Source organism: Typopeltis vanoorti, chromosome 13, assembly GCF_054136105.1.
Source record: "Typopeltis vanoorti isolate ZY-2024b chromosome 13, IOZ_Tvanoo_1.0, whole genome shotgun sequence".
In the NCBI taxonomy this organism is placed as follows: Eukaryota; Metazoa; Arthropoda; class Arachnida; order Uropygi; family Thelyphonidae; genus Typopeltis; species Typopeltis vanoorti.
The window spans coordinates 64,926,893-64,939,908 of NC_143561.1; the positions used below are offsets into that span (position 1 = coordinate 64,926,893).

Sequence of the window (13,016 nt, forward strand, 5' to 3'; positions counted from 1 at the left end):
AAAGCATAGGCTTACTAGCATATACTTACTAGTGAAATATATGATTACACTATTAGCATTCAAAGAAACAATTGTAAAAATGAATAAATAAAAAATAATTTAAAATATGTATTTAAAAAAAAAAACATTATGAACAATTAACAGTAATCACATTAGAGATTGGCATATAGTATGAACAGCTAAGGTTTGGACAATTTCATATTTCAAGGAAAAGACAATCAAATTACAACTTGCTGGAATGAAGAATCTTTGTCTAGTTCCAAAGAACACTGTGCCTAATGTCAATAGTATGGGAAGCAAGGCCAAACTTGTCAGATTTTAAATATGCATAGTCTTGATGATCTTGAATTCCAATCAAAGCAGAATGGCCAGTCTGTACAAAGTAACAAAGATGACATGAGTAGGATACCTGATACACGCCTGGTAAGGAAAGAGGTGGTAATGTATCCTTTGTAGATGTTTAGGAAGGAAAGGTGTAATGTATCCTTTGTAGATGTTTAGGAAGGAAAACAGTCTCAACTTATAGTCTGGTTGATGGATAATAATTACCAATAATTTTTTGAATGGTAGTTTTGTTGTATCCATTACACATCAGATTGCTTTTAATTTTATTCAGTTTATCGAACAAAATGGAATCAGAAGATCAGGTTGTATGAGCTCAATGTATAAGACTCTTGATAATACCCATCTTCTGTGAAGAATGATGGTGAAAGGACAAGTGAATGTATCTGCCAGTAAAGGTTGGTATCTGATAAAGTGAAAATTCAACATGACCTGTAGGGTTTTCAATTATTAAGGCATCTAATAAAAGGGTAGACGGTTATTGGATTCGCAGATACAGGAGTAAAAGTTTATTTTCTTAATGAACTGAAGTAATTCTGAATGCAAATATGTCATCAACAAAACTTAACCATATACAAGGTTGAGGGAATACAGTGTCAAAAAGTTGTTTTTCCAGATGCTCCATAAAATAATCGACTAAGGCTGGTGAGATAGAACTGCCCATTGCTGTTCCTTCAATCTATTTGAACAACTTTTACAGCATGTAAAATAACCTGCATTGATGGTGCATTTAAATAGGCTAACAATATCTTCTGGGGAGTCAGATGTAAAAACTGCAGTCTCTTTTAGTGCTATGTTGGTGAATAGGGAGACTACATCAAATGAGACCATAATCTCATTATTAGACAGACATAGATCTTTAATTTTTTTTATTTAAAGTCAAGGCTGTTTTTAATATAAGAGCTAGTGTGGTCAGTGAGATTCTGTAGATGACAAGATAGATGTTTTGCAAAGTAGTAAGTGGGAGGGGTAATACACTCCACTATTGGACATAATGGGCTGCCATCCTGATGGATTTTAAGAACACCTTAAAAACGAAGTAGGCAGGCATGATGAATTTGTAACCTCTCAACAGTAGTGACATCCCAAGATTGTACATTGTCAAATAATTTATTTAATTTATTGATTTATCTCTAAGAGAGATGAAATATTGGAACCATTAAATTTGTGTTCAATTCTTGTGCTGTTTTCACCCCATTAAACCTTACCAGTATTGCATTATTTAAGTTGATATGCATAAACAATCCTACTACACATGATAGTGGGAAACACTCATGTAATTTTTGCTATGAGTTAATTCTTTGAGAAACTGAGAAATTAAATAATACAGAAAAACACTTACATAAACAGATTATCATCAATTATAAGAGCTGATTAAACATAAAATAAAAGGACAGGAAGTGATGTGATGCTGCCAACTGCTCTATTGACTATGTGAAGTAGTTGTGCTCTGCTAAATATAACATTAAATCCTAAACCTTTAGTAATGTCAAAATTCATTTCCTATAATTTACACTTGCCCATTTTATAGAAGTATAAAGGCAAACTATTACTAAATGATAAAATACTTTTGTGACCTACTTCAGTCCTTGTAGTAACACACTCTACTAATAAGGGATAGTGATGAGTTTCATTACTTCCCATTCCTGGAGACATCTCTTGTGCTTGTCCATTTGTGGTAGGAGGACTGGCATCCAATCCATTTTCTAATGGACTAGGAGAGGGAACATCTGTTAGCATATCCTGATCCAAAACAATAGGTAAGGTTGATGTTAATCTGATTGATGGTCCACAAAGAGAGGCTAAAACTGCTGCAAGAAGGTGATCACCTTCTGCACGGCCTTCTGTCCATGGCTGAAAAATATTTAATGCATCATTAAGTGCACATATTATTTAAGCATTATAATATGTAAAAAAGTATTAATATTAGTGTCAAAATAATTTAGGAAGTTGAATGAATAGGGATAGAATGAAGACTTGAAACTAGGTCAATGAAACTTTATCTCTCTTATCTGAAATATCTTTATCCGAAAACTAAATTTTTGATATGAGAGTAAATGAGAATCAAAATTATGTTGGCTGAAATTCTGCATGATTAAATAGGAACTAAAGGAGTGAACATACATTCAAGTCAGCTGGTGATATAACCTGAACAGAAATGGAAGATGTGACATAAATGATATTAAACACAATGATAGGAGGGTCTTTTAAGTAACCAGAAGAATTTATTCAGAAAAATAAGAAGTACCAGCTTCCCAATACTGTAATAGGCAGACTTTCATGTGAATAATGGCTTATATCCACTGTGTTATTGATTCTACTATATATATCTAAATGACACAGGTATGGATCTGCAGCTACTTTAACTGCAAGGCATCCTACAGTTCCAAAATGGAAGTGGCAAGAACGATGTCTAATCTCACAGCACATTCCGCAACATCCTACTCGTCTCTGAGTTGAGATCAAACAAATTCACTATACATTCTGAATGGGTAGTGTCTTTATGTTCATGCTGGACATGGATGATTCTGTCTACATCAAGGAAGGTGCAATATATGTCAGAATATGTCTCTTGTATGTTGCAAGTAGGCCACAGGAGTTCTATTCTGATTGCATATCCTGTCACATATCAGGATGCAACTTCCCAAGCTAGAATGGTGGATAAACATACATAACAAGTCCAGCAACTAATGCAGTCTGCATACCATATCCAAGATGGAGGCACCAGTGCTCAAGCCTTGATGATTGTTCTTTGTGAACTCTATGATATTGTTACCTTTTACCATGACATCTCCACATGCTGGTCTGTACAATCATATACTCAACTATGCTATGAGCACATAGTACTACTTGTCGCTTTATAGTGCAGTAGACAGTGTGTTTCATGCTGGAAGAGGATAGTCATAATTCAGTATAATGTCAATGTGCATTTATCACTAAGCATCATGTATATGAGCCAACTTTTAAAAAATAAAAATCGTTTGATTCAGATGGTAAATGACAGCTGTGAGGAGAACCACTCATACTGTTTCATGGAGATTCAGAATGACTGGGAAGGGGTGGGGAGAGAAATGTTGGTTCCTCAGCAAGGTAAATAATCTCTTAAACAACTTATGGCACCAGTACGGAATAAGTTTCCAACCTTTTGTGGATGGGTTTCTCATGTAAAAAATCTGCTAGTTCTTTAAATATAATGTGTCTGTCAAATTCTGAAAATGAAATATGCTCTGCAAGGCACATCTTTCACAATAAAGCTAAATATTTTGTGAAACAGATATTGCTAAATTTCCTTCCTCAAAACAGTTCCCAAGAAAGGAGACTTAACACAATAACACATTGTGACAAATTAACAAATATTTCAAAATGGAGTGGACAATAATATTATCACTGGAAAAACAAATACCAGTATCAAATTTTAGTTCAACTACACAGTTTTACTAACATGCAAAGCTTTGACAAAATCAATTTCCTGATTTTCCTGTCAATTCATGTTCCATACCCTTATAATAGCTTCTTGGAGCTCCTGAAGTGTTTTCAGCTTCTTGTGTATTTCAGTCTCTATTTAGTATACCACAAATTCTCAATCGGGTTGAGATCTGGGCAGTTCCCTGGCCATGGTAGTCACTGAACAGTGTTCACTGAGCCCCTCATTATCCTGTAACAAAAACTAAAGTTTTTTTTTTTGTTTAAGTATTAAACTCAATTCACATGGCACATTTTAGGGTTATAATAGCAATCCTGAAAGGTGCAGTTCATCATTATGGTAAAATGATCTCTGATAGTAGGCAGTAATTCTTATAAAATTTTCTGGTACCCTTGTGCATTCACTGAACCTTTTGTGAAATGCAAGCGACCAATACCATGATATGACATGCAGTCCCAGATCATCAGACTGGCTGAGAATTTGACTGTTGACACAAGACAGTCAAGGTTAATTTTTCCCTTGATCATCTTTCAGCTGTCTGTCTGCGCCCTGCAGGTTAACCTTTCTCGTTAGAAAAAAATTACTCTTTTCCACTGATCAGGAGTCCATTTAGCCTGCTATTTGCACCATTTAACCGAGCCAATCTATTTTTTTTTTTTTTTTTTTTTTATTAACAAGGGCTTCTTTTTAGGGTGCTGGCTATCAGTCCCTCTTCTCGTGACAGTTACAGGAGACTTGCCACAACTCCCGTTTGTTCCTCCTAGTCCTGTTTCAGTTCTCTGGATGATGCACAGCAATTTTTGAGACAGAGCCACTTTAGAACTCATCTTGGCATGGTGTAAAGTGGCTTTCTTCCTTTCAGCAGATCCAGTTTCCTTCACTTTCGATAGCAGCTGTACCAGAGTAGATTGACTACAGGTTTTAGCTATTTCACAAGAATAGCCTTCTCTATTCAAAACTTGAATCATACTTCTTCTGCAAGGTGTTAACTGCACATAACTAGCCATAGCAATCTCTGCACAAAAATGCAAAAACAGCTCTTGTTGTCTATTTATAGTATAAAAATTCTGCCACAATAGCAGCAATTATTACATTGCACAGAAACCCACAGGAATGATAGATGATACAATACAACAAAATATCTAATGATAAACCAATGAAATTGACCATTTAACTACTAAAAACTATATTTATGTAAGGTAGTGCAGTTTTTATGAACATGAGTGGATTATTAAAGCTCTGCCTAAAATTTTGTCTAGAACAAATTGCTTCACAGAACATAACTTGTGTACAGAATTTAAAATACACAGCAAAGCAATCATTTAACAGCGACATATCTGAAAACACAATAACAATATCCAAATGATAATAAAAATGTCACCAAACTACATTACATCAGTCTCTAAAATAGAGTGCTGTACAAACACAACCTTATTAGCAGCATAGAACAACTTCTTAAGTTGGTTTATCTGCTGTATAAGACCAGTTTCATCCACTTTTTAATTTAAAACTGTTTCAGAATAACAAGTTAATGTAAAACTTATTCTGGCAAGATTTAAAGAGTTGTTAGAACAAAATGAATAAAAAATTGTTTTTTATATGTGGTTCTCACTCTGAAAGGTTACTTCAAACCTATAGTACATTTTATACTATGGATGGGCTAAGGATTTTTTTCCCCATTTTTATCAATTTTCTGTATTTTTTTGTATTATTTATTTATTACATACTCTGGAAACACTGCTCTAGAAACCAAAAATATGGACCTTGTTCAAACCACTTCATGCATCCGATAAGCAGGGCAGTGGTCTCACACTAGGTGATGAAATTCATCTTCCTACCTAAACATAATCAATCATCCATACCTGCAGAGTGATTCAAACCCGCTGGTTGGTTGTTGGTTGGAGAGTGGGTACACAAACCACTCAGCCAACAAGGTGGGCAAATGAATCAAAGAAGTGAATATATCCAAATGAATCCAACAATATCAGATTCTACAAAACAGAATTTCAATTCCATGAAATCATCAGCAGGGTCACTTCAAGGTCAAAGCCAAATAACTGAGAGACCTCCATAACACTTTTAAGGAATGTAGAGAACCAACTATAGCTTCTATCCAATCAATATCCTTGCCTTCACATGGTGGACCCCACTAGTGAGTATCCACCTGGTACTGAACTAGAATAAGCTGTCAGTTTGGATCTTGAAAGACCAAACTGTATTCTCTATTGGCTTAAACCAGAAATACAGAAGATGGTACAACAGGATGAGATTTTAAGCAGGCCAGGGCATCACAGAGTTAAACAAGACCTCCATTATGTTCGTCAGGGAATCAGCGAACACTGAAAGTCAGCTACTGAAACAAAATCGAACATCTAGAAAAAGAAGAACAAATCCAATGTCAGAAGAACTGAAGATAGGAACCATCAACATAAGAGTATTAATGTAAAGGAATTGGACAGAAGAAGGAAAAGTACCACATAAACATAGTTAACACTGCTGAGAAAAAAAGGAGACAAAAACAGGTGAGATCTCACTAAGCAATAAGTATAGGATATTATATTCAGGCAATAACGATCAAGAAAAGAAAGGGGGGGTAACAATAGCATTCAACACCAGACATCAAGATAAACTTCTTCATTGGAGGGCAATTTCAAGTAGAGTTATGTAGGCGAGCTTCAAAATGGGGAAACGGACAATGAACCTTATTTGTGCCTATGATCCCACAAAAGGTTCTCCTCAGGAAGCAGTGTAGGAATTTTTTGAATAATTAGCACAAATAAAGATAATGGAAAAAGTGGTTCTTGTCAGCTAGACAGCAGAGTAGGAAATGAAATCAACCAAGCATATACAAACTTTTGGGAAAATTTAGAGAAAAAGACAAGGCTAATAATAATAGTAAGTATTATCTGGTGGATTTCTGTTAAGGATATGGACTAGTCATTACTAACACCATGTTCCAACATAAACATGAGCTCAAGTTCATGTGGAGAGAACACATAAGAAAAGCCTCAATGGCTATGTAATAGTTGATATCCTCATGCTAGTTTAGAATACAAGAGTGTACAAAGAATATGAAATTGAAAGTGGCCATCACAGTTTTAAGTAGGATAAAAATGAATATCACATTGAAAAGATGCATGTACAGTTGAGCAGCTTTTACAGATAAACTGTAGACTGTAACTATACTAGCATTATAGAAGAAAAGCATTATAGAAGAAAAAAATGAATGAAATAATTCAAAAACAAGAACCAAACCCTGGAGTTTCAGTGGCAAACTCTGAAGAAAACACTGATTCAGCTATGGAAGGCATGTAGTGAAATTGTCTGCAAAGATAGAAAAATAAACACACCAAGGTGGACACAAGAAGTTAAAGAAGCACTCTTATGGGGGGGGGGGGGAGCATACCAAAAGTTGCTAGAAAATAGTTCATCAGATGCAGTAAAAGAATACAATATAAAATGTAAGAGAGCTAAACAGTGTGTAAAAGTATCTAACAAAAGTCAGGGAAGGACTAATAAGAATACAGAAGAAAAACATGAAGAAGGTAGCCGCTAGAGGGCTACATGGTGTGTAGTGTTTTCAGAGAGCTACCGAGAGCTAAGTATTATTTTGAGTGAAAATTGGAATATTGGTTTAAATCTTAACGTAGTATTGTTTATTTTTGGTAGCTTGTTGTGTCTGTATGATTTTAGTGTGAATTCCGTTTTATTTTAACTTAGTATTTTAAAGATATGTTTCATAGAGTAGCACATGGCGGCAATGCGACGAAAAATAATGGCATCCAAAAATACGATGCCGTTGTTCAAAAACTTTAATGTGAGGGAGTTTGTCCAGTGTGATATGTGTGGGATGTATGCTTTTCCGAAAGAGGCTGGAGTTTGGATGGAAAATGATAGTGGTGGGAGACTGTGCAGAAAGTGTAAGGAAAGTGAGGAATTGAAGTATGTGTCAGGTCGTGAGAATGTTGTGGTAGAAGAAAGCCAGATTGTGAATGAAAATAGTGGCTTGATAGGGAATTGCGATGTCGTACAAGATGGCAATGAGAGCGGTGATCAAAGAGAGACTGAAAGCAATTATACAGAGAAAGAGAAAATGGTTTAAATGATGAAAAAAATGAGGAATTATTTGTAAGGAGTGAGATCACACGGTTATGCGGAGTAATACACAGTGCGAATCGGCAGTTGGAGCACCTGCAAAACTCTTTCCAGAGTGCCTCGGCTAAAGGAAATAAGCAAGTTTGAAAGAAAAAATAAGCGTAAGAGTGGGAAAGTTTCAGAAATGAAGAAAAGCGTGTTGTACGGTAACTCGTTACTAAGAGGTGTGATAGATGAGAGTATAACTAAATCGTACTTACCGGGTGCGAAATTTAAGGATGTAAGTGAGAGTATTAGAGTGCAAAAACAGAGGGTGAAAGAATTGATAGTTGTGGTGGGAGCGAATGAATCGAAAGGAGATAAATTTTTTATGAGAGAGGACTTGAAAGTATTGTTAAAGGTAGCGAAAGAAAAGAGTGACAGAGTTAGGATGGTGAGTCTGTTGTCGCGGTATGACAGAGAGGAGTTTAGAAGGAGGGCCATAATCGCAAATGACTATGCGCAGGTTATGTAGACGGTCTGGTGTTGAATGAGTTTGAAGGGCGAATGGATTGAAGGGCCTGCAATTGAATGGATTTGGTATGTGGAGACTGGAAAAAGTGTTGCTGAATGAAGTGAAAATGAATGTGCAGAACCAGGGAAACTAGAACTACCAAGGAGGGGGAGGAAGTGGATATGCAAACATCAGCTCTTCGTGGCCACAGGTTATTCTGCATTAGTGAAACATGGCGACAGAAGAGGATATAGTTAGTGGGATAGAATGTGTAGGTTATAGTGTGTTTAGGAGGGACAGAGAGAATAAAATGGAGGGAGGAGTGTTATTGATGATAGTTGATGAACTGCAGCCAAGGAGAATTGAAGTTGTATTGCAGGATAGTGAAAAGAGCTCATTCGAGGTTATTTGGTGTGAGATTGTGACTAGCAGAACAAAATATACAGTTGGGTGCTACTATAGACCAGGTGATGGAATAGATGGTGGAGATAGTATGCATAAACAATTGATGAAATGAGTGGAAGGAGGGTTAATTATTATGGGGGATTTCAACTATGGTAACATTGATTGGAAGGAGGAGAGGACGCATGTGAGGAAGGAACTGGATTTTATTAAATTATTAAGGGATAACTATCTGAGACAGCATGTAATAGAAAATACTAGGGGGTTTGAGAGTGCTTGACCTGGTAATAGCATCTGAGAATTTGATTGTAATGAATATGACCATGTTGTCACCTATTGGTGAGAGTGATCATAAGGTCTTGACATGGGAGGTGGCTAAAGGTGTGGAATTTTCGATTAACACAGGGTATATGTGGAATTATTGCCATGCTGGAAAGTATGACAAGCTTAGGAGATTGTTTGATTCATCGCCATGGCATGTAAAACTGCAAGGGCTGGATGTCGATAGAGCATGGGAAGTGGTCAAGGAGCATTTACAGGAGGTTATGCCTAATTATACCTAGGTTCCGAATAGTAAAACAAGTAGGGGGTTAAATGGATGAATTTTTGCAGCTCAAGCTTAACACCATTAAGCTTGAGCTGCAAAAAAAAGAAACTGTGGAGGGAATTTAAAGAGAAAGGTGACCTACAGGCAAATGAATAGTATAAAGTGCAGGATAACAGAAGGGTAACGAGTGTGGTAAGAAAAGCAAAAGCGGATCATGAAAGGAAACTAGCTATGCAAGCTAAACAGAATCCCAAACAGTTCTTTAAATATGCTGCAAGCAAAAAAAAACTGTACATGGCAGAATGATTTTAAGGAATGCCAATGGTAAGGAGGTCACTGAATCAGTCGATATTGTGGAATTACTGAGTGAGCACTTTGCAAGAGTATATCATCCAGGTGGTGACACTGAAAGAATGAAGGAACCATTAATTTATATGGGAATTGTGATGAATGAAGTGGAGATGAATAGTCTATTACAGAACCTTAATGTGAATACATCTGTGGGATTGGATAGTATACCAGCACGGGTTTTACGTGAAGCGGCTAAAGAATTATCAGTACCCTTGACCATGTTGTTTAATCCAAATCTCGGGTTTGGTTTAGTCCCGAAGGTGTGGAAAGAGGAGAAAATTCCACTGCATAAAGAAGGATCCAAGACTACTGTTGTAAATTATTGATCGATCAGCATACCAGGAGTTATTGTCAAGGTCTTGGAGAAAGTACTCAAGGAAAAAATACACGAATGGATTGATGAAAATGAGATACTGTACAGGGGACAGCATGGCATTGTGAAGGGTAGATCATGCCTCAGTAACTTGCCCAAGTTTTATAACACAGTGACGGCTGAACTGGATAAGGGTAATGTGTTTACAGTGATACTGCTGGACCTGGCTAAGGCCTTTGACAGGATACCATATGGAATTCTAATCCGTAAACTGCAACATATGGAAATGGACATAGGGTTGTGAGATGGATAGGTGGGTGGTTGATGAAGAGATATCAGAGAGTAGTTTATTTAGGAATAGAATCGAAAAGACGGCCTGTGTCTAGTTGTGTGCCGCAGGGTTCTGTTCTTGGACCACAGCTGTTTAATTTGTTCATTAACGATATAAGCAAGGATCTAAGAGGAACGGGGAACGGTTCATTATTTCGCTGATGATGCTAAGTTGAGTAGGGCGATAGTGAATGCAGAAGATGTCAAAGTCTTGCAGGATGACATAGATAGATTGGAGTTCTGGGCTAAGGAGAATGGATGTCAATTTAATGTGACAAAATGTAAGGTTATGCATTTTGGAGTGAAAAGATTAGCAGCAGTATACCACATTGGTGGAACTGTACTCCAAGAGATTGATGAGGCCAGGGACTTGGGAGTGTTGGTGGATAGGGGGCACATTGCAAAAGTGGCTAAATCAGTTCATCAAATCACTTGGTTGCTGAAAAATACTTTCACGAGCAGAGATATGCAAGTTATTGTTCCTCTGTCCCGAGCCTTGGTAAGACCTCATCTCAACTACTGTGCCCAGATTTGGTTACCTAGGTTTCTTCTTGATAGAGAGGAGGTGGAGAGGATCCAGAGGCGAGTGACCAAGATGATAGCAGGTCTATGGAATGAACCATATGAGAACAGGTTGAAGATTTGTGGGTTTCAGAAACTAGTTGATAGGTGGAGGAGGGCAGATATGATTGAGACATTCAAATTGCTAAAAGGATTCTATAGGATTAATTCAGAGGATATTTTTGAGATCAGGACTGGTGGTGGGAGAACTAGGGGACACCTATGGAAGCTGGGCAAGAGTGTGGTTAGCAGGGGGTGTTAGAGCTGGGTTCTTTACTTTTAGAGTGGTAAATGAGTGGAATAAGCTGCCAGAGTCTGTTGTGGGTGCTATGACAGTGAGCGAGTTCAAGGCAAGGTATGATAGATACTGTGAGAATATCGAATAGTTGTGTGCACATGATGTTTAGGGCCTCCCTCGATGAATCTAAGGACTCCCTGGAGTCACCCATTATAATAGTAAAGGTAGCAAAATGTTCTGGAGACTACTGAAAAAGTTGACTAATCATCGGAATATAACAAAGATCTGTATTGTTTTGCAGACCTGGAAAATGCATACAACATAGTGCTTATAAAGGGATGAAAGAGTACTGTAAAAGCAATTAAAAATGATAACATCATCATCATCAAATTCCTGACATGTACCCTCAAGGGGTGTACAGGATATGATAGTACTACATGAAAAATTTACATCATTACTAATTTTATCCTATCTACAATTTAACTCCAAATCAGTCTGTCACTTGTCAAGACTCCAATATTATCATTATCAGATCTTATATTTCTATCATCTAAGGCACATTGTACCGTATCAAACCACCTATATCTTGGTCTTCCTCTGGGTCGTTTTCCTGCTAACCTGGCAGAGAACACTTGTTTTGCTAATCTTTCCTCGCCCATTTTGTTCAAGTGACTATACCACCTGAGATTAGCTCTGCTAATGCATTTCTGGATGTTGACAATGTCAAGTTCTTTCCTAATATCCTCGTTTTTAATATGATATTGCCATTGATGCCATCTGTTCATGCCCCTAATCTTTCTCAGGACTCTCATATCTGTGGTCTCTAGTCTTTGATCAAGTGTTTTACTTCTAACCCAGCTCTCAGATCCATAAGTTAAAACTGGTTTGAACATAGTCTTGTATACGGCTAATTTAGTGTTCTGACTAATTTCTCTCTCTTATTCCATATGAATTTATCCAATTGACTTCCTACCATACTAGCTTTGTTGATTCTATTGTCTATTTCCATATTTAATTTACCATCTTCACTAAAAGTCGTGCCTAAGTAGCTGAAATGATTTACTTGTTCCACAGGTTCCCCGTTCACAACACAGCTTACATTTTCAACAATTTTACCTATTTTCATTGCCTTTGTCTTTTTAATGCTCACCTTCCTACCATATCTATTACAACGGTTATTCAATTTAGTCAGGGACTCTTGCAAACTTGTAGTGGATTTATATAGAAGTAAAACATCGTCCGCATAAAGCAAAGAGCTGACATTAACATCTCCAATTCTGATATCACGTTTAATACCACTTTCCTTCATAATGCGATCCATATAGATAATGAATAACAGAGGGATAATGTACATCCTTATCTCACACCAGATTTAACATTACACCATCTTCCTGTACTTCCTTCTATTCTAACTGCCGACTTACAACTCAAATACAGATTTTCATCATTACTAACTTCCTATTTGCAATTTTCCTCCAAATCAGTCTGTCACTTGTCAAGACTCCAATATTATCATTATCAGATCTTATATTTCTATCGTCTAAGGCAAATTGTAGCATATCAATCCACCTATGTCTTGGTCTTCCTCTGGGTCGTTTTCCTGCCAACCTGGCAGAGAACACTTGTTTTGCTAATCTTGATATAATGCCCCATTGACACCATATAACTGTAGCGTATTGAATAGCTTCTCTCTTGGCACCTTGCCATATGCCTTTTCCAGATCAACAAAACTTAAATACAGATCTTTGTTATATTCCCATGCTTTCTCAACTATTTGTCATAAAGTGAAGATCTGATCCTGATAGCTTCCATTTGGCCTGAATCAAGCTTGTTCTTCACCAAGCTTTTCTTCCACAATTCTTCTCAACCGTTTCTCAAGTATGCTTGCATAGATCTTGCCAGGAACACTCAGTAGGGAAA

At 36.9% G+C, this 13,016-nt stretch overlaps 1 protein-coding gene across 1 annotated transcript in view; it reads right to left on the reverse strand.

Moving 5' to 3' along the window:
• Positions 1 to 13,016, reverse strand: part of hiw (MYC binding protein highwire) — a 1,014,282-nt gene that overhangs the window by 681,095 nt on the left and 320,171 nt on the right. Inside the window, exon 32 of the mRNA XM_090402616.1 lies at positions 1,924 to 2,196. Coding sequence (XP_090258742.1) covers positions 1,924 to 2,196 — 273 coding nt within the window. The remainder of the gene's footprint in view (positions 1 to 1,923; positions 2,197 to 13,016) is intronic.